Raw genomic sequence first — 27,367 nt, forward strand, 5'->3', positions numbered from 1 at the left:
TTCTTTTTCAACCCAACTGATAGTTAAAGTTTAGGGCCAGAGCCATAGTCCAGAAGTAGAGTGCACGCCTTGCATGTGGATGACCCAGGTTCAATGCCCCCTCGCCTCACAGGGTTCCCGAGTCCCTCCAGGAGTGAGGCCTGAGCGCAGAGCAGGAATAAATCCCAAACACAGGCCGGCCCAGAAATGAGTCCTGAGCACAGACCTAGAGTGGGCCCCAAGCACCACCACTGCTGGTGTAGCCTCAAAGCCAAACCAAACCATGTTTGTCACTGCTTTCCTCCCCCTCCTCTGCTCTGCCCCACCCCCCTGTCCTTCATCGCCAGAGCTGACCCCGCCTCGGGTCACCCCGCAGGGACCCGCCTGGAAGCTCAGACACCGTCACCTCCGCCCAGATCTCGTCTATATGCTAATCACACTCGCAGAGGCAGGCCAGATGGTAATTGCTGCAGTGTTTTCCGGGAGGGGAGGGGAGAAGGGGGTTGGGGAGGGGTCCTGTTGGGGTCCAGGCAGCTTCTAGGACCCAGTCTTGGGACACCACCTGGGTGCCCACAGTAGGGGCCGCCTGCTCCAAGTCAGAAATGACCCGAAGAGCCAGCGCTGACCTGTGTCTGCTTCTATAGTGCAGGGCCTTGGACGGGGCAAACTGTGGTTGGACCCTCTGCCCTGCCTGCCCTGCCCTGCCCTGCCTGACCCTGCCCTGACCCTGCCCTGACCCTGCCCTGCCCTGCCCTCTCCTCCCCTGACTGCCCTGCTGCGACTCGACCCACCCTAAGAGCCCCCAATTGTGATTGAGACATCCATCCTGGCACCAGACAACAAGACCCTAATTACTGCCCCTCTCGAGGCTGCTGCGGCAGCCTGAGCCCAAACAGAGGCTGGGGGGGGGGGTACTGGAGCCCCAGGACAGCCCCACGCAGGGATGGCGGCTCCCAGCCCCCAGCAATGCGGAGGTAATGAGCTTGCGAATAATTATGAATAATCAGCACTATGAGAGTCAGGGCGGTGCTGTGCTGTCTGTCAGCCACAGACGCTGACTCTGTCCATTTGTCCATCCCTCCCGGTCCTAGGGCAGCCCTTCCACTCTCGGCAGGGTGCCCTGGGGTACATGTTCATCTAAACAGTCCTCCCTGCCCACCTGTGCCCCTTCCTTGTGCTGGCAGGGTCCTGTGCCCTCAGCTGCTGCCCTGTTTGGCAGCTCTGAAAACACCTATATGCTGGGACAAGACCCCACCATGACACATGTGGACTCACGGTGCTCCCCACTCTGTCCCCCTCTCTCCCTACTCCTCTCTCTTTCTCTCTGTCCTTCCCTCTGCCTCTCCCTCTTTCTCTCTCCATTTCCCTCTGTTTCTGTTTCTGACTCTTTCTCTCCCCCTCTCTCTCTCCCTTTCTCCCCTTTACCACCTCCTTGTGTCTGTTCTATCCCCAACACTCACACTCAACTTTCTTTGGGAGCACAGAAAAAACAAGGGTTCAGTGAAGTAAGTGAAGGGACAATGGCACATATGGAAGGTTCTCACTGCCCTGTGTCCTATGGGAAAACAAGGCCATAGGGTAATGGATGGATGGGTGGATGGATGGATGAATGGATACATGGATACATGAATACATGGATACATGGATGGAGGGAGGGAAAGATGGGTGAATGGACGGATGGATGGATGGAGGAATGGATGGACATATGGATGGGTGGATGGATGGATGGATGGATGGATGGATGGATGGATGGATGGATGGATGGATAAATGGATGGGTGGAGGGAGGGATGGGTGGATGGATAGAGGGATGGATGGACATATGGATGGGTGGATGGATGAATGGATGGATGAATACATGGACACATGGATGGATGGAGGGATGGATGGAGGGAGGGAGGGATGGATAGAGGGATGGATGAACATATGGATGGGTGGATGGGTAGATGGATGGATGGATGGATAATAGAGCTGAGGGATGCATTGTAGGTAGCTGATTGAATGATGATAAGATGAATGATAGAATGGATGAATAGATGATGATTGATGATGTATAGATGGACGATGGGTAATAGAGGAATGGATGGATAGATGATGATTGGATGGATGAGGGATTAAATGGTTGGGTGATAAACAGGTGAGTGGATATATAGGTAGGTAAATTGAAGGATGAATAAATGCATGAATTTAGCAACTTATCAAAGGCAACTTTTAAAAAGTTCATCCCACCTGTCTCCACACATGTAGGGAAAAACGTAGTCCTGCCAGCACACACATGTTCGATCATCCGCATCACTGCACCTGGGGTTCCCAGGGCATATACCATCCAACCACCTCAGTCACATGGGGTCCCTTAGGATAGCCAGCCAGGTAAAGGGGAAGCCCAGGTAAAGAAAGGTCACTGAGGTCTGAGGTTGCTCAAGGGATCCTCTACCCTGGTAGTGCCCACTGTGCCCAGCGGTGCCCACATAGGGCCTGCCCCCTGCCCCCACAACTTCCTGCAAGAGTTAGGCCTGAGCAGAGCCAGCGCCTCTCTCCTGCAGAGATGCTCTCTCCTCCCCCTCAGCCTTGCCACTTTCTGGGCCAGGGGTTGGGGGTGTCTCTGCAGCTCAGCCTCCACCTCCTTCCTGGGCTTCGAAGAGCACGCTTCAAGCTTCCTCCTCATGCTACCGCCGAGCAACACCCAAGGGTGTCGCTCCATTATAATCGCTACCTGAAGAGAATAAGAAGCACCAATAAGTCATTTTCTCTCCCCCAGCCCCCTGAGGCACCTGAGGACTGGCATTTCTGCAGTCGCTTATATAATCTCTCTCCTGATCCTCTTCAAAAAAATGACAGAGCCGGGCCTGGAGAGATAGCACAGCAGCGTTTGCCTTGCAAGCAGCCGATCCAGGACCAAAGGTGGTTGGTTCGAATCCCAGTGTCCCATATGGTCCCCCGTGCCTGCCAGGAGCTATTTCTGAGCAGACAGCCAGGAGTAACCCCTGAGTAATGCTGGGTGTGGCCCAAAAACAAAAAAAAATGACAGAGCATGAATTTAGGTCTTCTGTGGGACCTCTGGTTTGAGTATTTAAGGATGTCTGTGGACCTTTCATAGTATTTGCATCAGCAGATAAGCTAAAGTTGCAAATTTAGGGGAGAGAGAAAGGGAGGGAGGGAGAGAGAGAGAGAGAGAGAGAGAGAGAGAGAGAGAGAGAGAGAGAGAGAGAGAGAGAGAGAAGGTGCTTGCCTTGCATGTTGCAGACCCAAGTTCAAGCCCTCATACAGTCTCTCAAGCACCACCAGGAATGATCTCTGAGTGCCAAGCCAGGAGCAGTTCCTGGGCACTGCCAGGTGTGGCCCAAAAACTAAATACAAGATCAAAACAACTAAATGTGTGTATTAAAAATGATTCATATGACAGAGTGAGGACGGGGTTTAAGGGAGCAGAGGCATGGAGGGTGAAGGTGGGGACTGAAGGCCCGTCTCCCAAACCAGGACCAACTCTGGTGACAGCTCTGAGGTTCCTGAAGTCAGACTTGGAGGACAACCAGGTGACAGTGTGAGGCATCGCAGGCCCATAGCATCCTTCACCCCAAAGGAGCACACTACCTGGCCTCCCTCCAGCTCTGGCCTACCCAATCACAGTGCATGCATTGTTACCTCCATCTTTCATTTTCCAGATCAGTTTTCATGGGGAGTAAGAAAAGACATTTCCAAATCTGCAGTCTTTTTTTATTAATAAACTTTTAACTGAATCTTTGTGAGATCCAGTGACAAAGTTGTCCATGATTGAGTTTCAGTCCTTCAGCATCCAACACCCTTCACTAGGGCACAATTCCCACCACCAATGTCCCCAGTTTCCCTCCTCCCCTACCCCTGCAGTCTTGAAACCAGCTCAGTTGAGCCTGGCACCACTGTCTGTCCATCTGTGTCCCCCTGACCTGGACTCCCACATCCCGACTCTCTTGCTCTGGTCTCAAGACCCTTTTCCTTGGGGACGTCTCTAATCCCTTGCTATTTCTTGGCTGTTGTGGCTGTTGCTGCTTTAAATGAGTCACAAGAGCACACAGTTTCTCACGATTGCGTTTCAGGAACAAGGGACACAACAGCCACCCTTTCCCCTTCCCATGTCTGCTCCCTCCAGCTATGAGTCCCATTTCCCCCTCCCCACCCCTGCCTGCCTCTATGGTAGATGCTTTTTTTCTCCTTTTATTTTTGTAAGCTCTGGGGTTGAACAACACTGTTCCTGATGGTTCCTTCCCAGTACAACACTGTTCCTGATGGTTCCTTCCCAGTCCCTTCTCCCCGGGGACTAGCAGCTGTCTTAGAACCAATGCTCAGTTCTTTGGGTCTGTCACCTTTGGGCACTGGTTATTCCCCAACCTTGGTTATTGGGTGCTCCCTGACTTTGTGCATTGGTCACTCTTGACTTTGAGATTTGATTACTTCATGACGTTGGGTGCTAGTGGAGCCCAGGGCTCCAAAATGAGGATCTGGTGAGATGCAGGCCTGGAAGCAAATGGTGACACAGGAAATAATCCACACAGTGAAGAGGTACAAAAACAGGTTTAGGAAAACCAGCGCTCAAGCAAGGAATTCAACCACAAAAATTTTCTGCTCCTATGAAGGAAAGCAGCTGGGTCAGAGAGATAGCACAGTGGTAAGGCATTTGTTTGCCTTGCAAGAGGCCAACCCAGGGTGGTGGTTCACATCCTGGCATCCCATATGATCCCCTGAGCCTGCCAGGAGTGACTACTGAGCACAGAGTCAAGAGTAACCCTTAAGCACCATTGGGTGTGACCCAAAAACTGAAAGAAGAAGAAGAAGAAGAAGAAGAAGAAGAAGAAGAAGAAGAAGAAGAAGAAGAAGAAGAAGAACAAGAAGAAGAAGAAGAAGAAGGAGAAGGAGAAGAAGGAGAAGAAGAGGAAGAAGAAGAAGAAAGAAGAAGAAGAAGAAGAAGAAGAAGAAGAAGAAGAAGAAGAAGAAGAAGAAGAAGAAGAAGAAGAAGAAGAGAAGAAGGAGAAGGAGAAGAAGGAGAAGGAGAAGGAGAAGGAGAGGGAGAGGGAGAGGGAGAAGGAGAAGGAGAAGGAGAAGAAGAAGAAGAAGGAGAAGGAGGAGGAGGAGGAGGAGGAGAAGGAGAAGGAGAAGGAGGAGAAGGAGAAGGAGAAGAAGAAGAAGAAGAAGAAGAAGAAGAAGAAGAAGAAGAAGAAGAAGAAGAAGAAGAAGAAGAAGGAGTAGAGGAAGAAGAGGAGGAGGAGAGGAAGAAGAAGAGGAGAGGAAGAGGAAGAAGAGGAGGAAAGAGGAAGAGGAGGAGAGGAAGAGGAAGAGGAGGAGGAGAGGAAGAGGAAGAAGAGGAGGAGGAGAGGAAGAGGAAGAAGAGGAGGAGAGGAAGAGGAAGAAGAAGAGGAGAAGGAGAGGAAGAGAAAGAAGAAGAGGAGGAAGAGAGGAGGAGGTGGAGGAGGAAAGTAGCTTAGTGGAGGAAGAATGAAGAATAGGCACCTGCCTTCCTCAGAGCCCTGCTTTCATTGACAAGGACCAGGCCACACCCTAGGGTGGGAGAGAAATACCAAGTGGGGACTAATCCAATAATCCCATCACTAGATCACACCCTAGGCTGGAGTATGAATATTGATAGGGTAAGACCAGTAAACCAGCACTTGGGCATTGGTTACTGCTGATTTGGGGCATCGGTTACTCCCCGACTAAATTTCTTGTTCCTGGGCATACTAGAGCAAGCCACACCTGATGCTGTCTTTTTCTTTTTGGCTTCTTAACTTATCGATCCTCTTCCTTTGGGTCCAGCCAGGGTGCAGTAAACTACTTACTACCCTCCTTCTCGCTGAGAAGCAAGCACCCATGGTGCATATCCGTTACTGTCATCCTTTTCTAAATAAGCATCTTTTATTAGGCCATTAATTACTTGGAGTCAGAAACTCTAATGCTTGAGAGTTACCCGGCTTTGAATTATTAAAATCAGGATGAATTTGCAGCGTTTCTGGGAAAGCAGATGCAAGAGACTTGAGCAAAACCATGAAACAATCCAATTTAGAAGTGGTTACGGCTGGGAAGGTGCCTGCTTTCACATGAGTCCAATCTGGGTTCCAGACCCAAATTCAACTAGACCGTCCTCCATGAAAGGGACAAGCAAGACTGGCAAGTATTGGTCAGAGTAGGAACACATTGTGCTGCTGTGAGCTGGGGAGCACTGTGATGTTTGGGCAGGACTCTGGTCATGGGCCAAAGGTGCCAGTTGTCTACACAGAATGCAAGTCACTGGATGTGCCTTTCCGCGGCACTTTCCTTCACTACATAGGTCTGCCATGAAAGGCGCATCCTAGATATCTAAGGACTTTTTGTCCTTGATCCTTGGGAGGAAGGGCAGAAATAGTAAAAACTGTCTCCCAGGGCCGGAGTCACAGCACAGTGGGGAGGGCGTTTGCCTTGCACATGGCTGACCTGAGTTTGATCCCCGGCATCCCGTAGGGTCCCCCAAGCCTACCAGAAGTGATTCCTGAGTGCAGAGCTAGGAGGAACCCCGGAGAGCTGCCAGGTGTGGCCCCAAAACAAGAACAGAAAAAGAAAAAGACCTTTTGCTTGGATGCCTGTGACCTGAAACAGCTTTGCGGATGGACTTCGAGGGGTCTCACAGTTCAGTGACAGACACTGTGGGTTTCTCCGCTTTATGGCCAATGTGAACAGTTTCTTTTGTTATGGGGAGCTACATTTGGGTGGTGTTCAGGGCTCACTCCTGGCTCTGTGCTCTGGGATCACTCCTGGTTTTGTGCTCAGGGCTTACTCCCAGTTCTGTGCTCAGGGCTCAGTCCTGATGGTGCTTGGAGCACCAATATGCAATGCCCAATGATAAATATGGACCATTCACCAGCAAGAGCCTCCCCTCTGCCCTCTTTTCAGCTCTGTCCTCCTTGGCTAAAGGCCCCTGCTGAGGCCTGGTAGGCTCTCTTGGGAGAAGCCTCAAGGAGTCAAGACAAGTGGTTCTCCTTCCACCCTCAACTGCCACCACATGTGTATGTGCATGTGGAACATGCCTGCCTGGAGATGGCCCCACCAGCTCCCCAACAACTCATCCTCTGTAGATTAATATATAAAGTATAAAGTCCATGTGTTGGGTGAGGCTGCCCCGGCTTGGTACAGTGCCTCTAACCCCTTCAACTGGTGGGTCAGAAGATGCAGGTAACGGCAGAGAAATAATTCAGAAGCAGTCAGTTAAAGTTTCCTCGGAGTCAGCTCTGGCTCTGCCTGCCATGTGCATTTCCTCACATCTGCTTCTCTGCTAAGCTTTCTGCTACCCTCCTCTCTCAGGCTTTTGCTGCTTCCTCCTTCCTGTGTCTTTCTCTCTTCTCCCCTCCTCCCCCCAAGCCAGTGCCTTTTATTCTTTATTAAAAATAGCCCTCCCATCCCTGGTGTGGGCAGGTCTGACCATCCAGATAGGATTAACATCTCAAAAGGAAGCTTAGGTAAGGGTGTTGGGGAAGGGATGCCTTCCAGCCCTCCAGCTGCATACTCTGGGGTCAGGCCCACTGCCCTGTCCTGACCCACCCACCAGCACCCCAGACACACCTCCCACCCACCCACCCAGCAGAGCTGAGCCTCCTCAACCAGTGCCGGGGCTGAGCCACGTGGGCCTCTGCTAAGCTCTGTGGCCCTCTGCCATGGCTCCCACCCTTCCCAGGTGACCCAGGTCTCCCTCCTGCCCATCCCAGGCAGTACCACAGCGGCCGCCTCGCCTCTTCCTCTGTCGCTTCCCCCTCCGCCACCTGCAGGGAGCCCAGGGCCGCCGCCTCTCCACTAATTCCCTGACTATTTGCTAAGATTCATCTCTGACATTTCATTAAATATGATCATTTAACTGAACAAGTACAAATGCATTTTTAATTTAGCTTTCCGCAGATATCACAGATGTGGAGAAATGAATTCGCGTCGCTCTAGGACAAATGTATCACTCATACATGCGTGCGGCGAAAGAACAAATTATTAAAAATTACTGGAACTTCCGCCAAGATTTATATTGGACTTTTTCTGTTTCCAGGCTACATGGCGTCGTGGGACCGTCGAACTTGTCACTCGAACTTGTCACTCAGAAGCCGTGATCACCGCAGAACAAAGTCGTGGTGCCCATAGGATCCTGATGGTGCGCCGTTGGGCAAGTCCCACTCAGGACACGAGGCATCAAGGTGACAGAGACCCAGCAAGTGCAGGGTCAGGGACAGCTGTGGCCCAAAACTAAATACAAGATCAAAACAACTAAATGTGTGTATTAAAAATTATTCATATGACAGAGTGAGGATGGGGTTTAAGGGAGCCAGAGGCATGGAGGGTGAAGGTGGGGACTGAAGGCCCCTCTCCCAAACCAGGACCAACTCTGGTGACAGCTCTGAGGTTCCTGAAGTCAGATTTGGAGGACAGCCAGTCCTGGCCCAGGATGCACCAGCCGCCATCCATGCTACAGGTTCATGCAGCAAGACTACAGAGGAAATAAAATGTTAGTGTTGGTACATTTGTAATAATGATCAGTTTGGGTTTTATCTTAATTTTTTCATATTTTTAAAATTTCAAAAATGCAGTTGGTAAGGTACACACCTTGCATGCAAAGGGTTTGATTTCCAACAGTCTATATGGTTCCGGAGCAGAACCAAAACTGACAGAAGCACTGCTGGATGTGGCCCCGAAACCAAAAAACTGAAGACATTACATAATTTTTTTTTTTTTGGTTTTTGGGACACACCCGGTGACATTCAGGGGTTACTCCTGGCTATGCACTCAGAAATCCCTCCTGGCTCCAGGGAGCATATGGGACACTTGGCACTTGGGATCGAGCCTGTCCTAGGTCAGCCACATGCAAGGTTCCAATCCTGACAACACATAATTTAAGGTAGATTTAAATCCAGATGCTCAACAACAAATGAGTGGCTAAAGAAACTGTAGTATACCTACACAATGGAATACTATGCAGCTGTCACATGAAAAATGAAATTATGAAATTTTCCTATACATGATGGACATGGAAACTATTTCATTGAGTGAAATAAGTCAGAGGGAGACAAACACAGAATAGTCTCATTCAGGGGCCTGAGAGATAGCATGGAGGTAAGGCGTTTGCCTTGCATGCAGAAGAACATTGGTTTGAATCCCAGCATCCCATATGGTCCCCTGAACCTGCTAAGAGCGATTTCTGACAATAGAGCCAGAAGTAACACCTGAGCGATGCTGAGTGTGATCCAAAAACAAAACAAATAGTCTCATTCATCTGTGGGATTTAAGAAAAATAAAAGACATTATTGTAATAATACCCAGAGACAATAGAGATGAGGGCTGGAAGGACCAGCCATGATATGAAGCTTACCATAAAAAGTGATGAGTGCAGTTAGAGAAACTACACCAACTATCATGAGAATGGTAATGAGTGAGAGAAATAGAATGCCTGTCTCAAAGACAGGCAAGGAATGGGGGAGGAAGGAGATGGGGGGCATTGGTGGTGGGAATGTTGCACTGGTGAAGGAGGTGTTCTTTTTTATAACTGAAACTCAACTACAAATATGTTTGTAATCACCGTGCTTAAATAGAGATATCTTTAAAAAAAATAATAATAGGGGCCAGAGAGATAGCATGGAGGCAAGGCGTTTGCTTTCCATGCAGAAGGTCATTGGTTTGAATCCTGGCATCCCATATGGTCCCCCGAGCCTTCCAGGAACGATTTCTGAGCCTAGAGTCAGGAGTAACCCCTGAGCGCTGCTGGGTGTGACCCAAAATCCAAAATAAATAAAGCAGATCTTTTTTTTTTTTTTTTTTTGGTTTTTCGGGCCACATTCGTTTGATGCTCAGGGGTTACTCCTGGCTAAACGCTCAGAAATTGCCCTTGGCTTGGGGGGACCATATGGAACACCGGTGGATCGAACCACGGTCCTTCCGTGGCTAGCGCTTGCAAGGCAGACACCTTACCTCTAGCGCCACCTCGCCGGCCCCAATAAAGCAAATCTTCAGTGATCAGATTAAATTCAAAATAGAAGCTGGTGTTTCTGTGCTGGACAAACAGGACAGAAGTTAAGGCACCTGCCTTGTCGCAAGCAGTCAACCCTGATTCCATCCCTGGACCACGCAATCCCTGAGCACAGCATGCAGAGCTGCTGTGCCATGGGGCGGCACCTCAGCTGGGCACTTGGCAATCACCAGCAGCCCTGGGTGAGCAGGAGTCACCTGGGGGCATCTGGGCACCAGCTCTCAGGGCAGGGAAAGGAAGGCTGGGAGGTGGCTGCACCCAGGAAGCTGCTTCCCTCACCTATCCACAAGGGAGCAGGGCCCCTTGTTTTATCTGGACTGGCCAAGGAGGACAAGAGACAGACAGACAGACAGACAAGGAAGAGAGAGCAAGAGAGAGGAGAGTGAGAGAGCAAGTAATAGTGAGAGTGAGAGAGAAGAGAGACAGAGGGAGGGAGGAATAGAGAAAAGAGAGGGGAGAGAGGAACGAGAGGAGAGAGAGGAAAGAGAGGAGAGAGAGAGGAGAGAGACTGGATCCTTATCCCCCCTCCCAAACCCCCCTCATTATCCCGGGCCCTCCCTCACTCTTGATTGCTGACTCGCCTACAGGTAATTCTCAATCAAAATTAACTCGTGGGTGCTGTCCAAATTGATCCAGAGCTGGCGGCCTCTTCCCCGGCCTCGCCCAGCTGCCCGGTCCGGGAATGCCCGTTCACAGTCCAACAGCGCCGCCAGCTGCTCAGATCCCGAAGCTCAGCCTGGAAGCAGGGACGAAACAGGTTGGGTGGGGATCCCAGATCCCAGAACAGGTCACAGGCCAGGGCAGTAGCGAACAAGGTGCCTGGGTAGCAGCAGAGTGAGCACAGGCCTTTGCTCTCCTGAGGTCTCTGCTCCTCTTCCTCCAACACATACCACAGGACTAGTTGGGAGGTTCCTCCCCGGTGGAGAGTGACCTGGAGGAGCAGTCTGAGGCTCTCACCTGAGGGTGAGCCTGGCCCAGAAGATGGTTCTGTAGCCACAAAAGACACTCTCTGGATGGATGGATGGGTGGATGGATGGATGGATGGATGGATGGATGGATGGATGGATGGATGGACGGATTGAAGGAAGGAAGAATAGATGGATGGATGGAAGGATGGATGGATGAAAGGATGGATGGAAGGAAGGAAGGATGGATGGATGGAAGGATGGATGGATGGACGGAAGGAAGGAAGGAAGGAAGGAAGAAGGAAGGAAGGAAGGAAGGAAGGAAGGAAGGAAGGAAGGAAGGAAGGAAGGAAGGAAGGAAGGAAGGAAGGAAGGAAGGAAGGAAGGAAGGATGGATGGACGGATGGATGGGTGGGTGGATGGAAGGAAGGAAGAATCGAAGGATGGATGGATGAAAGGATGGATGGATGGATGGATAGATAGATGGATGGATGGATGGATGGATGGATGAATGGAAGGATGGATGGAAGGATGGATGGAAGGAAGGATGGAAGGAAGGAAAAAGGATGGATGGATGGATGGATGGAAGGAAGGAAGGAAAAAAGGATGGAAGGGTGGATGGAAGGATGGATGGATGGAAGGACGGATGGATGGACGGATGGAAGGAAGGAAGAATAGATGGATGGATGGAAGGATGGATGGATGAAAGGATGGATGGAAGGAAGGAAGGATGGATGGAAGGAAGGAAGGAAGGAAGGAAGGAAGGAAGGAAGGAAGGAAGGAAGGAAGGAAGGAAGGAAGGAAGGAAGGAAGGAAGGAAGGAAGGAAGGTAGGAAGGAAGGAAGGAAGGATGGATGGATGGATGGAAGGATGATGGATGGGTGGGTGGATGGATGGAAGGATGGATGGAAGGACAAATGGAAGGAAGGATAGATGGATGGACGAATGGAAGGAAGGGTGGATGGATGGATGGAAGAAAGGATGGATGGATGGATGGAAGGATGGATGGATGGACAGATGGACAAAAGGAAGGAAGGGTGGAAGGAAGGAAGAAAAGAAGGAAGGAAGGGTGGATGGATGAATAGTGGGGAGGATGGATGGGTGGATAGATAGATGCATAGATCAGTGGTCGGCAACCTGCGGCTCGCGAGCCACATGTGGCTCTTTACACTTTTTTGTGTGTGTGGTTTTTGGGTCACACCCGGCAGTGCTCAGGGGTTACTCCTGGCTCCATGCTCAGAAATTGCTCCTGGCAGGCACGGGAGACCATATGGGACGCCGGGATTCGAACCAATGACCTTCTGCATGAAAGGCAAACGCCTTACCTCCATGCTATCTCTCCAGCCCCATCTTTACACTTTTAATTTGGCTCTTGTGCGTGCTGGGAGGCCGCTCCAGGAGTCAGAACTCTGCTCCTAGCCTCTGTGTGTGCACGCCCTGTGTGGCTCTCAAAATAAATTTCAATCATGGTTTTGGCGAGATTTGGCTCAGTTGAAAAAAATGTTGACCACCACTGGGATGGATGGATAATGGATAGATAGATAGAGAATGGATGGATGGGGGGGGTGGAGGATGCATGAAATAGAAGGAAGGAAGGAAGGAAGGAAGGAAGGAAGGAAGGAAGGAAGGAAGGAAGGAAGGAAGGAAGGAAGGAAGGAAGGAAGGAAGGAAGGAAGGAAGGAAGGAAGGAAGGATGAATAGTGGGGGAGGATGGATGGGAGGATGGATGGGAGGATGGATGGGTGGATAAATGAATAGATCAGTGGTCGGCAACCTGCGGCTCGCAAGCCACATGTGGCTCTTTACACTTTTAATTTGGCTCTTCTCTGTGCCAGGCGGCTGCTCCAGGAGTCAGGACTCTGCTCCTAGTCTCTGTCAGTGCGCACCCTGTGTGGCTTTCAAAATAAATTTCAATCGTGGTTTTGGCGAGATTTGGCTCAGTTGAAAAAAAAGGCTGCCCACCACTGGGATAGATGGATGATGGGTGGATGTTGGATGGATGGATGGATGGATGGATGGATGGATGGATGGATGGATGGATGGATGGGTGGGTGGATGGGTGGGTGGGTGGGTGGGTTGGTGGATTGGGGATGAGTGAAATAAATGGATGGATGGATGGATGGATGGATGGATGGATGGATGGATGGATGGGTGAGTGGGTGGGTGGGTGGGTAGGTGGGTGGGTGGGTGGATTGGGGATGAGTGAAATAGATGGATGGATGGATGGATGGGTGGATGGGAAGATGGATGGAAGGATGGATAAATGGGTAGATAGATGGGTGGGTGGATAGATGGATAGAAAGATGATGGATGAATCAATAGATGAATAGATCAATAGGCTGGATGGATGGATGGATGGATGGATGGATGGATGGATGGATGGATGGATGGACAGATAGATGAGAGAATGAGTAAATCTGTGAGTTCACTTCCCAGCTGCCTTTACTATGAGTCATCTCACCCACAGGGGCTCCCCTCCAAGGACATGAGGGCCCATGTGAATCCCAACTTAGTAGCAACAGAAGTGGACCTTGGGGGAAGGAGAAAGCTAACTCCAAGCTTCACAAACCCGGGCCACAGGAACAGGAACAAGACAAACCCAGAGAGTCTCTTTGCCTCAGAACACTGTCCTGGGTCCCAGAGCAGCAAGCAGAAGATGGGGTGCTCAGCCCCCAAATCACTCCCAACCCAGAGCAGACCAAACATCCATTCAATCAAGCACCATCCACACTGGCAGTCAGTGTCCACGAGAACTTGAGCCTGTGTGGTTTGGGGGCCACTGCAGGTGATGCTTGGGAATGTCATTGGGCACCGCAGAGTCACCTCTGTAGCCCAGGAAGCTCCTGTTCCAAGGATAGAAGGAGAAAGACTGGGAGAGCAGGGACAGGGCATCTGTCACTGTAAAGTGGCTGCACCTTCAGTGGGGAGTTTCACATGGCAAAGGCAGAGGCAGGAGTGAGGCTCAGTCCTTGAACGGTTCCTCCTGCATGCAGGCATCTCTCTACCCTATGTGTCCAACCCCACATCCCACGGCCTGGTCACTATGACCTCACATCCTCTCATCCTCCTCTCAGTGCCCGCAAGTGTCTAATGCCCACAGCCACCATGTCCTGCTCTCTGCTCCCAGCTCGGGTGAGGTCTGCCCTCAGTCCCAGATGGGAGAAGTGGCTGTGGCCCAGCCCAAGGCTCAACAGCAAAGGAAACAGCACCAGCCAGTCAGCACAGTGGTTGTTCAGTTCTGCCTATATCCTCTCGGCCACATTCTGTGCAGTAATCAGAGTCTTAGGAGTGTAGGAAATTGGGAATGTGGGAAATGTCAGTCAAGGTCCTGCAGGCTGCAGAGCAGCCGCAGAGTGGAGAGCAGTGGATGATCATAGACAGGGTGGCTCTTTCCTGGGACCTGTGCCCATGGCCTCCCAACCAACAGCACTGCACAGGAAACAATGACCCCCATGAGACCTGTAGAAGGCTCTATATGGGCCCAGTCCTCAGGGAGACAGAGACCATGCAGCAGCTTCTTTAGGGTGCGGCATAATCACCTCCTCATTTCTTCTGCAAACACCATCCTCAGGAATGCTAGAACCTGACAGCTAGGGGCCTGGAAGCCATGTAGAGAAGGCTGTGTTTCTTCTTTAAAGTTCCCTGGACAATGAATGCTTTATGTAAGGATTTCATCTATTCCATGAACTGCCTCCGGCTTAGAACACAGTGACCGGGCAGGATTCTTCCTTGTCCTGTGTCTGCTCCTCAGCACCCACTCCTACTTCTGGGAAGCCAGCTGGGCAGCAGCAAGCCAACTCCAGCACCTCCACCCCAGTTTTCTGCTCTGATGGTTGCACTGGGCTAGTTTGTGTGTATGGGAGACAGTTGGATGCTTGCTGGTGCCATGCTGAGGGGCCTTTGTGAGTCTCACACTTGCTTGGGTCCTTTCTGGTTCACATGCGGGCCAGGGGGAAGAAATCACTGCGCCCTTCAAGTAAGGCCATGACTCAGTTTCCACTCCCTCTCCTCACCACCACAGCACACACAAACCATTCAGTTCTGCCATCAGACTTGGCATGTGGGGAGGTGGCTGGGCAGGGATGGGAGGGGCAAGATCTGCTGTGTGTGGAGCAGCTCACACACACTGCTCCTGGGTTTGGTGACTGCCGCTCCTTGTGATCCTCCCTCTCCAGGGCCAATCCTCACTCTTAGGAATTGTTCCAGCCTTCCTGGTTTGACTGTGAACTCTGCAACTCAAACCCTGACACAATTGGTCTGTCCTCCAGTAGGGGGAGGAAGACGACCTGAGAAAAGCCAGGCTAAGCCCCAAAGGCACCACAGTGCTTAGCAGTCACTGACTACACCCTCTGGGCTCCCCTAAAAGAAGGAACAAAGCTTCCAGAATTAAATACTAAGTCAGGTTAAATTCTCTGCCACAAAAGTTGGCTGGAGAGATTGATATTCCCTTCATCTGGACTCTGAAGGATTCTGTTTCTTAGAAAACTCTCAGAGAGGGCAGAACAATAGCACAGTGGCAGGGCGTTTGTCTTGCATGCAGCCAACCCAAGACAGACCCTGGATCGATCCCCCGGCATCTCATATGGTTTCCGGAGCCTGCCAGGAGCAATTTCTGAGTGCAGAGCCAGGAGTAACCCCTAAGCACCACCAGGTGTGACCCAAAAACCAAAAAATAAAAGTTATTAAGCCAAGTACTACTTTCAATATGCTATTCCCTGTAATTAGGTGAAGTTTAAAAGTATTTTATTTCAAGCAAACAAAAGTACACCTGGATGCTGAAAATAGAGATGTAAATAAATTCTCTTAGAGAACTGGTACTTTTAGAAGGAAACTAGTCACCCAATTCTCTATGTATGAAAACAAACAGATAATATATCACAAATCACTTGCACTAAAATATCCTTTATAATTTATTTTGTGGGCCTGGCCGAATTATTTTTCCTCTAATTTTCTTTTTGCTGACAACCTGAGTTCCATAGGTATTTGGAGATAGAATAAGTCACAGCATTTATCACTAGCATATTTCTAATTTTAAAATGAACTCCCTGAATGCATGTTTCCCACTTCTCTCAGACTGATACACATTATTTTATTTACTCATTTTGGAATTTGGATAATATTTTCAGAAAGCCTTTGGAAATGTCCATGTTTTCAACATATATAGGCCCATTTTCTCTACTTTGAATACATAAGGGCATAACCATGGAAAAGCTAAATATTATGTAGTTTTCAAACCCCAAACTGTATAAATTTCACCACTAGCTTATCATTCTGGTAGATCCCTCAAGATATTGAGTGACTGATTTTCTTGACTATAAGAATCACTTGGCTGTCCCTTCGCATAGTCGGGGTTCTAAGGATAATTTGGGGGGCCGAAGAGACAACTGAAAGAGTTAAGATGGATGTTTTTCATGCAGTCGACCCAGTCCAATGCCAGGCACCATGTAGTGAGGGCCCCCAGGCCTCTGAGCCTTATTTATGGGAGGCCCATAAATAAGACAAAAACTTATCTTATTCTTATTCTTCATCTTGTTCTTATTATGTTAAATATATATATAAATAAAAATAAATAAAGTGAGGGCCCGGAGAGATAGCACAGCGGCGTTTGCCTTGCAAGCAGCCGATTCAGGACCAAAGGTGGTTGGTTCGAATCCCGGTGTCCCATATGGTCCCCGTGCCTGCCAGGAGCTATTTCTGAGCAGACAGCCAGGAGTCACCCCTGAGCATCGCCGGGTGTGGCCCAAAAACCAATAAATAAATAAATAAATAAAATAAATAAATAAATAAAGTGGAAATAATACTGTCCTTTTGCTAGCTGACCATCACAGCACAAGGAGCGCCTTAAGGGATGCATTAAAGGACTCCCAATAAACACACCTACAACTGGGGCATCCGAGCATCATCACCTGTCCTGGACTGATGGACCACCGACGCGCGTAGCCACGCCCCAGTGCTTCGCAAGCCACGCCCCCAGGTTCAGCCAATGGCGAACGACGTCTATGTGGGCGGGACTTGAGTTTCGGCCAATGGGAAGGTTCCATCCTGCTGGCCCCGCCCCGGAAGTCGCCCGGGCGGAAAAATGATGGCGGCGTCCACGGAGCTGGCGCTGCTGGAGCGCTGGTTGGGGCTGCCCGGGCGCCAGTTCGGGGCGCGGGGCGAGCGCGGGGTGAGCGGGGCGCGGGCTTCCGGGCGGGGTGAGCGGGCGGCGGGGCTGATGCGCCCACGTGGGCAGTAGGGGCGCCCGGCCCAGGGTCCCAGCTTGCAGGAGGAGGTTCCAGGCCCGAGTCCCAGGGTGCAGGAGGGGATGCCAGGCCCCGATCCCGGGGTGCAGGAGGAGATGCCAGGCCCGGATCCCAGGGTGCAAGAGGGGATGCCAGACCCCCGATGCCGGGGTACAGGAGGAGACGCCAGGCCCAGGTCCCGGGATGCAGGAGGGGATGCCCGACTCGGATCCCGAGGTTCAGGGAAGAGGCCCCTGATCCGGAGCCCGAGTAGAGTGAGGAGGCGCCCGGCCCAGGGTTCCAGGGTGCAAGGGGAGATGCCAGGCCCGGGTACCGAGCAGCAAGGAGAGATGCCAGACCTGGGTCCCAGGGTGCAAGAGTGGATACCTGGCCCGGCTTCCAGGGTATAGGAGGAGATGCCAGGCTTAGGTCCCAGGGTGCTGGAGGAGACGCCAGGCTCGGGTTCCAGGGTGCAATATGGGATGCCAGGCCCGGGTCTCAGGGTATAGGAGGAGATGCCAGGCCCGGAGCCCGGGGTGCAGGAGGAGATGCCAGGCCCGGATCTCAGGGTGCAGGAAGAGATGCCAGGCTCGGATTCCAGGATGCAATATGGATGCCAGGCCTGGGTCCCAGGTACAGGAGCAGATGCCCGACTTGGATCTCGGGGTTCAGAGAGGAGGCCCCTGACCCGTAGCCCGAGTAGAGGGAGGAGGCACCCGGCCCAGGTTCCAGGGTGCAGGAGAGGATGTCCGGTCCAGATCCCAAGGTGCGAAGAAGAAGCTTCTGGCCCGGGTCTCGGGTACAGGAAGGAGGCGCCCAGCCCAGGTCCTGGGTGCAGAAGGGTATGCTCGGCCCTAGAAGGGCACCTGAGCTGTTTGCAATGACTGATAACACAACCCCGCAGTCTGGGGGAGTATGTGAAGACCCCTCTGTGAAGGCTGGTGAGTGGGATGCCCCTTCCCCAAGCACAGTAGGTCTCCCGGACATACCCCTGCAAAACTGGCCCTTTGGGGTGCCTAGAAGTCACGGTACTCTGAAGCCCCGGGAGCGCCAGGGTTTCATAAGAGGCAGGTCAAGGTGGTTATATTTTGTGCCAATGAGGATTCTGAGGTTGAGGTGTGTGAGGGCGTACTGTGGGGTGCTGTGGGATTCCCCAGGCCCTCCTGCTCTGCTCAAAGGGCCACTCCTGCTGTGCTGGTGTTGAATCAAACTGCTTTCTCTCATTGGAGAAGACTTGCTAGTGGCCAGGCCTGATAGAACTTGGCCAGCCAAGCTGGATCCCAGCCCCACCAACATCTCGCCATCCTGCTTCTTTGTTCTTGTTGTGGTTTCCCCTTTATTTTACATGTTCTTCCACCTAAGGTCTGGTTTCGAGGGACCAAAGCCATATAGCACAGCAGCCAACCTGGGTTCAAAACCTAGGCATCCCATATTGTCCCTAAAACTTGCCAGGAATGATTTCTGAGCCCGGAGCCAAGAGTAACCCCTGAGCACCACCATGTGTGACACACACACCCCAAATCTGGTTTTTAAAACAGCCAGGATTTGAGATTTTCACGCCCATTAACCCACAAGCATTCCTGGGTTCCAGGTGGTGGCCTCAGTACACCAGTAACAGTGGGTCCCTTCTTCCTCCTCCTTTCCCCCACCAGCATCTCCCTCTCCCCCATTAAACTACAGTCCAGAGGGAATGGGAAACTCCTAGGATCCTCTGGCACGTTGCCTCACTTTTCCCCCTGCCAATCCTCATTGAGTCTCAATATCTGGAGGGGCATTCCTCCTCCTGGAGGAGCAGGAGCGTTGGGAGCCCCAACTGGCTGCCCTGTATTCATACACGTGGTCGGGAAGAATGGGGCTGGGGTCCTGTCCCTCACTGAGCCAAGCTCTGGGGCTGCTATGGAGACAGAGAAAAGAGGCTCATTTGTGAAGTCCTACCCAACAGGTGGCTGTGGGGGCCTGGTGTGGGAGGAACAGTGGAGTCTGCTGGTTCACAATCCCCTCTAACCCTTCCTTCACTCTGGGCTGTGAGTGCTATGGCTCTGGATTCCATGGAGCCACGTGGCCCTGGCTGTGTCCGTGTCCTGAGGACCAGATGCTCTTTGTGCCAAAAGGAGCCTGGTCTGGAGCCCTGTTTGCACTGAGCTTCTTCCTGGACTTCGTTTCCATCAGGAGTCACGACCCCCATGTGCTGTATGCAGGGCCATGAGTGGAGTAGGCTCCTCGCTGACCACTGTCGGGCCCACTTCTGCTCAGAGGTTCCTCAGAATTGGAGCCAGAACTGGTGGTCTGGCCACCCCTCCCAGCCAGCAGACATAGGGACGGGCCCCAGGGTGGCCAGTGTCCCCTGGTTGGCGCTCACTGCCATCAGCGTCTACTTGCATCCCTTGTTCAATTTCTGTATCTTTTGGGGACCTTGTTATGACCCATCCCACCCCTGCACCTTGGCCGTCTTTCTGACTCTCGGTGTACATGCTTGAATATCTCGTGCAGTTCCTGTAGCCTCAGGCACCTCTGCTCCCATCTTGCACCACCCCCAGTTCAGGCTGTGGCTCTGCCTGACCCTTCCCCCCATCCTTAGGTGCCTGTGCTGCAGACCCACGAGGGCCCCAGCCTGGCCGGCCTGAGCACCATCGCAGCACACCTGGTACGCCAGGCCAACCAGGAGCACCTGCTAGGGAGCACCGCCGAGGAGAAGGCCTTGGTGCAGCAGTGGCTGGAGTACAGGGTCACGCGCCTGGAAGGCCAAGCCAGCAAGGAGGACACACGGGCGCTGCTGAAGGTACATGCATGCATGCGCGCGCACACACACACACACACACACACACACATGTACATGCACACAGCTCACGGCTCTGGCCTGTTTCCTGGGTGCTTCAACAGCTCCCAGAACATGAGGCAGCTTAGAGGTCATGGGCACATGGTGATGGGGTAACCTGTCCTGTCACAGCAGCCAGTGCATCACTCATCCTGTGGCTGTTTCCCATGTGTGTTTCAGGACTTGAACTCATACCTGGAGGACAGAGTCTACCTGGCCGGGCACCACCTCACGCTGGCTGATGCACTGCTCTACTATGGCCTGCACCGTTTCTTTGTGAGTCCTGGGAGCAGGCCCAGCCATTCCTTCCAGCTGAAGGAACATTTGGGGGGGGGGCGGGGAGAGCGTCTGATGGTCACTTCTTCTGGGGTCCCTGTTTAGGTTGAATGGTGTCAGCAGCAACCGCTTTCAGCCTCCTTCAAAGTGCCACATGAGGCAATAGCGATAGCACAGCAGTAGGGCATTTGCTTTGCACATGGCCAACCTGGGACGGACCCTGGTTCAATCCCCAGCATCCCATAGAGTCCCCTGAGCACCGCTAGATATGGCCCAAAAACCAAAAGAAAAACAAATGCTGCGTGGCCAAAGAGATGGTGCAGAAGTGAGGCACCAGCCTTGTATATGGTCCACCAGGTTCAATCTCCAGCACCGCCCTAAACCCAGAGTCAGGAGTAAGCCCCTGACACTGCCAGTGTGGCCCAGAAGCTGAAATACCATATTTTTGCTCTACAAAAAACACACCTGACCATAAGACGCACATAGTTTTTAGATGAGGAAAACAAGGGGGAAAAAATAGTTTAAAGCAAATGGTGTACTAAAATATTTAATAGGTGGGTGGGGGATAAAAAAATAAATAAAAAGAAAATATTTAATAAACTATGTGAGGTGAACAGCAGTGAACTGAACATAACATTAAGAATCATGACAAGACTGGAGAGATAGCACATTTGCCTTGCATGTGGCCAACCTGGGAGAGACCTGGTTTGATCCCGGCATCCCATATGGTCCCTTGAGCCTGCCAGGAGCATTTTCTGAGTGCAGAGCCAGGAGTAACCCCTGAGCACCGCTGGGTGTGACCCAAAAACCAATCAGTCACTAAATAAAATTTTAAAAAAACAAAGGATCATTAGGGCTGTCTCTCCTCCCCTGCACTCTGATTTCAGCTCCAGGCAGCATTCGCTCCATAAGCCACTTTGGGGGTGGGGGATGTTTGCCTCTTACAGTATGAAAAATACGGTACCTCAGTACAGGATTTGGGGCAGGGAGTCAGACATGGGTCTGGGGACTGTAGAGCGTTCACAGATGCCTTGGGGTCCCCTGCAGACCTGGGGGGGGGGTCTGGTCTGTGCCCCTCCCAGAGCGAGTGCTGGATGCCCCTGCAGGTGGAGCTGACGGTGCAGGAGAAGGAGACGTACCTCAACGTGTCGCGGTGGTTCTGTCACATGCAGCACCTCCCGGGCCTACGGCAGCAGCTGCCCACCGTGGTCTTCATCAGGAACCGGCTCTACGTGCCTGTGCACTAGGGCTGCCCTCGCCACACTGTCCCCTGGCCTATCCCTCGTCTGACATCTGCTGGGCTCTCAGGGTCAACACTGCTGCTGCTGCCACTGTTGGTGTGGACTCTGCGCTGTCCCCGCTGGGGGACACGGAACTTCAGCCACAAATGTGGTGGCTGGGGACTTTCTTCCAGAATGATGCATGGATCCCTGAGCCGCCTCCAGGCCCGGCTTCCCCCTCAATCCACCCTAGATGTTGTGTTGCCTGCATTAGCAGGCAACCATGGGGCAGATATTTATGTGATAGTAAATGTAACTGGAACCTGGGTATGTGTCCTGCTTTCCTGTTGAGTCGGGACCCGCCAGCGGGGAACCAGTCCTGGGGATGCATCAGACGGGCCAGTGCCAAAGGGACGAGGACACGTCTGCTGTCCCATTGACCCTGATCTCATGTCCTGTCTCCCGCTCACCCTGACCCAAGTGCCCAAACTAAAGCCCAGCAAGGAATCTGCCCCACCACCGCTCTTGCCAGCTGTGTCTTCCCCGTCAAGGAGACCAAGGTTTTGTGGCTGGATAGAGCCAAGGGAGGATGCACTTGGCTTCATCAGCCGGCCCAAGTTCAGTCCCCAGCTCCACACCTGGGCATCGGGCTGGGGTGACAGTGAAGTGAGACACAGAAAAGAGCAGGAAAACGGGAGGTGAATCTTGCTCTAATCAGGTACATGAAGGTGAAAAGGGCTTTACTAACCGTGACAGCATCAGATAAGAGTGTGGTTGCAGGCAGATGTGCCTTTTGTTTCTTTGGGGGGGGAGCAGCGCTCGAGTTACTCCTGGCAGGCTTGAAGGACATGGGATGCCATGCATCAAACCCCGGTTTGTCCCAGGTCGGTCGCATGGAAGGTAAATGCCCTACCACTGTGTTACCACTCCAGTCTTTAGCTTCTTACCCCAAGAGTACATCTCTCACTCTCTTGCTCACCACTCATCCTCCTCTCTCTTTCCCTCTCACCCTCTCCTTGTCTGCCCCTGGTTCACATTTCGGATGCTCCACCCACCCACAGCCCCTGTTGCAGCTCTCTGGCCAACTAGTGTGATCCGGGATTCCTGGAGGCAGAGCTCTGTGCCTCCTCTTCTGTGCTCAAGGTGGGTTGGACTGCAAAGGCAGTGGTGGGGCACTCCTGGCCTGCAGTCTGAGTACTTGAGGGCTCTCCAGCCCTGTTCCCCGGCTGGGGACTGGGGTCTGGATTTATAGCCCAGAGACAGATGAGGGACTTTATATATATCTTTTGAGCCACACCTGGCGATGCTCAGGGGTTACTCCTGGCTCTGCTCAGAAATCACCCCTGACAGGCACAGGGGATCATATGGGATTTGAACCACCTTCTGTCCTGGATTGGTCAGTTGCTCTACTGCTGTGCTATCTCTCCCGCCCCAGATGTCACAGTGCTGATGGCTTACTGCTGCCACCATGTCCCTGGTCTCTGCCTTTGTTCCCCATCAGAGCCCAACTGCACCCTCGTCATAAACTCACCTTCCAGTACTCAGAGGCCGAGAGCCACAGGAAGGCAGGGAGGGGAGGGAACTAGGTTTGCCCTGGCTTCAGTTTTCCTTCCCTCGCTCTGAGCCCTTTGTGAGCACCAAAGTCCCTACAAGCAGGAGTGTGCTCGGTCCAGCCAACCAGGCAGGATGCTGCAAGCCCCATTCACCCCAGGGCTTATCAGTACTGGGGCCACTTGGTGCCCACTGGCCCACCGAAGCCAACTCTCCACAAAGGCCCGCTGACAGCCCCATCTGTCGAGTTGAGCTTGGAATGCAAAAGCCTCCAACTGCTTTGACCAGGCTAAGCTCTAGAGGGAAGCTCGGGCTCCTGGCTCCTGATGCCCACAATCTTGATAGCATCAGCCACCAGCTCATCTGTCCTGTGATGAAGGCTGGCTTCGCTCCTTGCATTCTCTGACCACACGAACATGCATGCTTGGACATAAACACGGGAGCACCTGGGCACATGCATACAGGCATATTCTTGTTTCTGGGGTCCTCGTTGCCCTACTACAGAAAAGGAGCAGCAGCAGCAGAACTGAAACCCAACTTAGCCGGGTTCCAGAGTCTGTCCCTTCCTGCACCCAGACTTTCTCCTGCCACTGACAGTCACCCAAAGGGCAATTAAGGGGAGTCACTTGCTGAAGCAGCTGCACTGCAGGGTCACCCCAGGAGCTGCCCTGTGGGCCTGCAGCCTGCTTCTGCCCACAGCCGGCATGGCGGCGTGGGCGTCAATGCCCACATATCCCGCATAGCGAGTAAGACTCAGCTTCCGCCCATAACCAGTATGGCGGCGCTGGCGTCAACGCCCTCGCCACTTTGGAACGTCCCGCAGTCCAGGACCGAGACGAGGCCGCCGCCCGTAATAAACATGACGGCGCCTGCGTCGACGCCCGTCGACGCCCTGTGACGTCAAAACCCGCGCCCGGACGGGAGGCAGGACCAGCAGGATGAGCAGCGGCACGGAGACCCCCGCGGCTGCAGAGGCCGCCCCAGCGGCTTCCGGGACCCCCAAAAGGGACGGGCCGGGGGCTGCGGGTTCCCCGGTGCAGCTGGTCATCAAGGGTGCGGCCTGGGCCCAAGGCATCAGCAGGACCGGGCATCTGGGGTCCCCACCGCCCAGGGCACCCCAACACTGACTGCACCCCTTTCTGTCCCCCCAGATCTCGGGGAGATCCACTCCCGGCTGTTCGACCACAGGCCCGTCATCCAGGGAGAAACGCGCTTCTTCCTCAGGGAGTTCGAGGTGAGGGGCCCTTGCACACTCACCTCTGCAGCACGCCCGTGCAAGACTCACGCCCCACTCCTACAGGCCTGAAGTAGTCATCAACGTAATCAGAGGCCTGGATGGTGGTGGGTGGATGGTGTGAGGCCTTCCTTTCTCTGCCAGGCCAGGCGCTTGCAGCTGCTGTTGGCCTGGCAGCTCTGAGGGTTCAGTGTCACGGCGAGGAAATGATCCACAAACCATCAGTAGAAAGTCAGGAGATGTTGAAGCTTCATTAGAAGGCTCTAACCGCCATGTGCAGCTTCCAAGCTAAGCAGCCTTCTCTGCAGCCAACCGTTTCCCATCTATGTTCCCATCCCATCCTGCGGAATGCTGAGGCTTCTTGCTGAATCTTTCTGAATCCCAAGCCTTAATTATTAACCTCAGACCCCTCCTAGCTCCTAGCAGTGTCTGACTTGACGTCTGCAAGCAAAAGAGATGGGAAGTTGGAGGAGGGGTAACAGACCCACATCCATCACACTTGAACACAGCAACTACAGTCCTGGTACCACCAGCCCGTTGTTTGTGGCCTGGTTCCTTCTCCCCTGCTCCCTGGTCGTTGGCTCACAGGCTGCCCAGTGGCACCCATAGTCAGTGCCCACCCCTGGCCCGTGGGTAGAGGTTGGTTCCTGTGCAGGTCCTGAGGTCTGTGAGATGCGCCGTGGGGAATAGGGAGGAGTCTTCCTTCCTAGTGAGCACAGGGGTGTGTCCTCACCTGGGGCATCAGCCGTCTCCATTGTCAAGGCCACTCACTGGTCAGCTGTGCTCAGTGGGCCTGTGATGAGGAGAGACCAGCAGAGTGAGGCCATGTGGGAATGGGGGTCCAGGTGCCCCCAGGGTTCCCTCCAGGCACTCACTAGCTTCTCTCCTCCATGTGAGGTGTAGGGAGGGGCCTTTCTGTTTCCCATGGAGCCAGTGTACTAGCACACAGGTGACCCGGACACATGGGGAAGCAAACTCCTGCCCATCTGCCTCTCTCCATCCATCCATCTGTTCACCCACAGACTGATGTGTGCCAGGCTCGGACCATTCACAATCTATGCCAGCTACACGGAGTCATCATCACATAGGGTCTCCCGGAACACCCATTTGGGCCCCCCCATGATCCACCTGGGATCCACCTGTAATCCTTAGTGATCCTCTGTAACCTCCTGTGATCCTTCTACAATCCCCTGTAACCCATCTGTGATTTTCCTATCAACCCCTGTAATCCCATGATCCCCTTGAGACTCCCTGTGATCACCCATTATTGCACTAAGATTCCCCCATGATCCTACTTAGATCCCCCATGATCCCTCTTGAGATCCCTCGTGATCCAGTCAATGAGTGTGTGCCATGATGAGTGGGAAGGCCCAGTGCTGAAGCTGACCCATCTCAGGACAGAGGAGCCATTGGAGGGGGGGAACCTGTGGCCAGTCCTGGCCCCTCCCAACCTGTCCTTTTCACCCAGTCTCTGATGCCGCTCAACGGTCTAGTTCCATTGCCGTTTCTACAGCTTGAGCTACCCCCGGGTTGTGCCATGTGCGTGATATCCAGGGTCCCCCAGGGGCTGGCAGCCAGTCCGCACACTTGTACCCTCCCTGCTGCATCCAGGAGAAACGGGGCCTACGGGAGCTGCGGTCTCTGGAGAAGCTGAGGAACCTGACCCAGGAGACCAGTCAGGACACACTGCCCATGTGCGAGGAAGCGCTGCGGGACGGCCTGGGCCCAGTGCTCCAGAGACGTGAGCCAAGGGTGGAGTGGGTGGGGGCACCGTGGCCCCTCTTGGAGTGACTTATCTGTACTTAATCTGCCGGAGGACACAGGGACACAGCTTTGGGGGGTCGCCCGGTCCCTGCTTCTGTGCAGGTCGGGTTTGTGTTGGGGGGGATCCCTGCCTGCACATGAGCTGTGGCCCAAGACTAGTGTTGGGTCCAGTAGGAACTGAAGGGGATCCTAGGGACACAGGCCAGTCTGGGGCTTCCTGGATCTCACCAGCGACCTTCACGACTTCAGATACAGCCAAAATTCCTGAGACGGGACAGGGCCGTGGGGGCTCTTGTGGGGGGCGGGGCCTGCCTCAGGTCCCAGAGCTCCCTGCTGGTGGGCGTGGGGGTTGTGCCAGTGGGCGAGGGTAAGGGCAGCTGGTTCCACCTGATCCTGCCTTCCAGTGGCCGCCGCGTCTGAGGTCGCCCGCAGACTGCAGCAGAGAGAGCACAAGTGGAAGACGGTGAGTCCCAGGGGCGTCTGGCCCTCATGTCTGGTCCACTGTCTTTGCTCATGTTGGTCGAGTGCCCGTGTTTCCCGGTCCAGCCCCATGGCTCCCTGGCCCCGTCCATCGGTCCATCCGCCCGTCCCTGGTTCACACCTACGATCCTCCCTGACAGGGACAGCAGGAGCGCTTGGCAGCTTGGGAGCAGCAGCAGGCACAGCGGCTGGACGAGCTGAGGCAGGAGCAGCGGAGCCGGGAGGCGGCTCTGGACGAGGAGCACCGGGGCGCCGAGGCGCGGCTGCGGGAGCACTTCTCACGCAGGGAGCAGGAGCTCCGAAGGTTTGCCGCCTTCTAGGCCCCCGCTGACCACCCGGCTGATCGTCTCCATCCTTCTCCGAATTGGAGGTTCGCCCCAGCCCAGCTGGCATTTTCTTGAGACAGAGACCAGCCAGAGCCTGCGGCCACCCCTGCCCACTCTGGGAGCTTTGAGACTCAACCTTCAGCTGGGGACACCCAGAGGGGCTGAGGGTCAAAAAGGAGGCTCAGCTCTTGCTGTCAACTCCATAGTCCCCACAGACCATCAGACCCACACTGACCCCACCGACCTGCACTGATCCCCTTAAATCCCCTCAGACCTGCACTGACACCCTGACCCACACTCAGTGACCCGCTCCTGGTCATCCTTCCTGTGACTCTCCCCTGCATCATGTCAGGTTCCAGGCTTGTGTGGCTGTGGCTGAGACATCAGGACCCATCCCCTATGGGTCCCTTCTCAGCCCTCAGAAAAAGACCCTACAACTCTCCCCCTCCCCAGCCATCCCAGGATCCTGTTGGTTGCTCCCTGCAGCCTATCGTGAATTCACTAGTGGGAATGTGATTAAAGATGATGGAGGGTTGCATAGGGCGTCTGCTGACCCTTCCCTGCCCACTGCTGTCTCTGTCCAGGTCTGACTCCCCATGC

At 53.3% G+C, this 27,367-nt stretch overlaps 3 protein-coding genes across 3 annotated transcripts in view; all 3 read left to right on the plus strand.

Annotated features, from left to right (window-relative positions):
* SLC35B3 (solute carrier family 35 member B3) overlaps positions 1-27,367 on the plus strand; it is a 301,880-nt gene that overhangs the window by 58,622 nt on the left and 215,891 nt on the right. The gene's annotated exons all lie outside the window — the stretch shown is intronic.
* EEF1E1 (eukaryotic translation elongation factor 1 epsilon 1) lies at positions 16,955-21,461 on the plus strand. The gene is made up of 4 exons (XM_049765062.1): positions 16,955-17,046; positions 19,680-19,880; positions 20,097-20,192; positions 21,299-21,461. Exons 1-4 carry the CDS (start codon positions 16,960-16,962, stop codon positions 21,437-21,439), a joined length of 525 nt encoding a protein of 174 aa, XP_049621019.1. The 5' UTR covers positions 16,955-16,959; the 3' UTR covers positions 21,440-21,461.
* BLOC1S5 (biogenesis of lysosomal organelles complex 1 subunit 5) lies at positions 23,892-27,206 on the plus strand. The gene is made up of 6 exons (XM_049765199.1): positions 23,892-24,016; positions 24,115-24,197; positions 25,809-25,938; positions 26,193-26,255; positions 26,366-26,424; positions 26,582-27,206. Exons 1-6 carry the CDS (start codon positions 23,902-23,904, stop codon positions 26,759-26,761), a joined length of 630 nt encoding a protein of 209 aa, XP_049621156.1. The 5' UTR covers positions 23,892-23,901; the 3' UTR covers positions 26,762-27,206.

This window comes from Suncus etruscus, chromosome 18 (genome assembly GCF_024139225.1).
Source record: "Suncus etruscus isolate mSunEtr1 chromosome 18, mSunEtr1.pri.cur, whole genome shotgun sequence".
In the NCBI taxonomy this organism is placed as follows: domain Eukaryota; kingdom Metazoa; phylum Chordata; class Mammalia; order Eulipotyphla; family Soricidae; genus Suncus; species Suncus etruscus.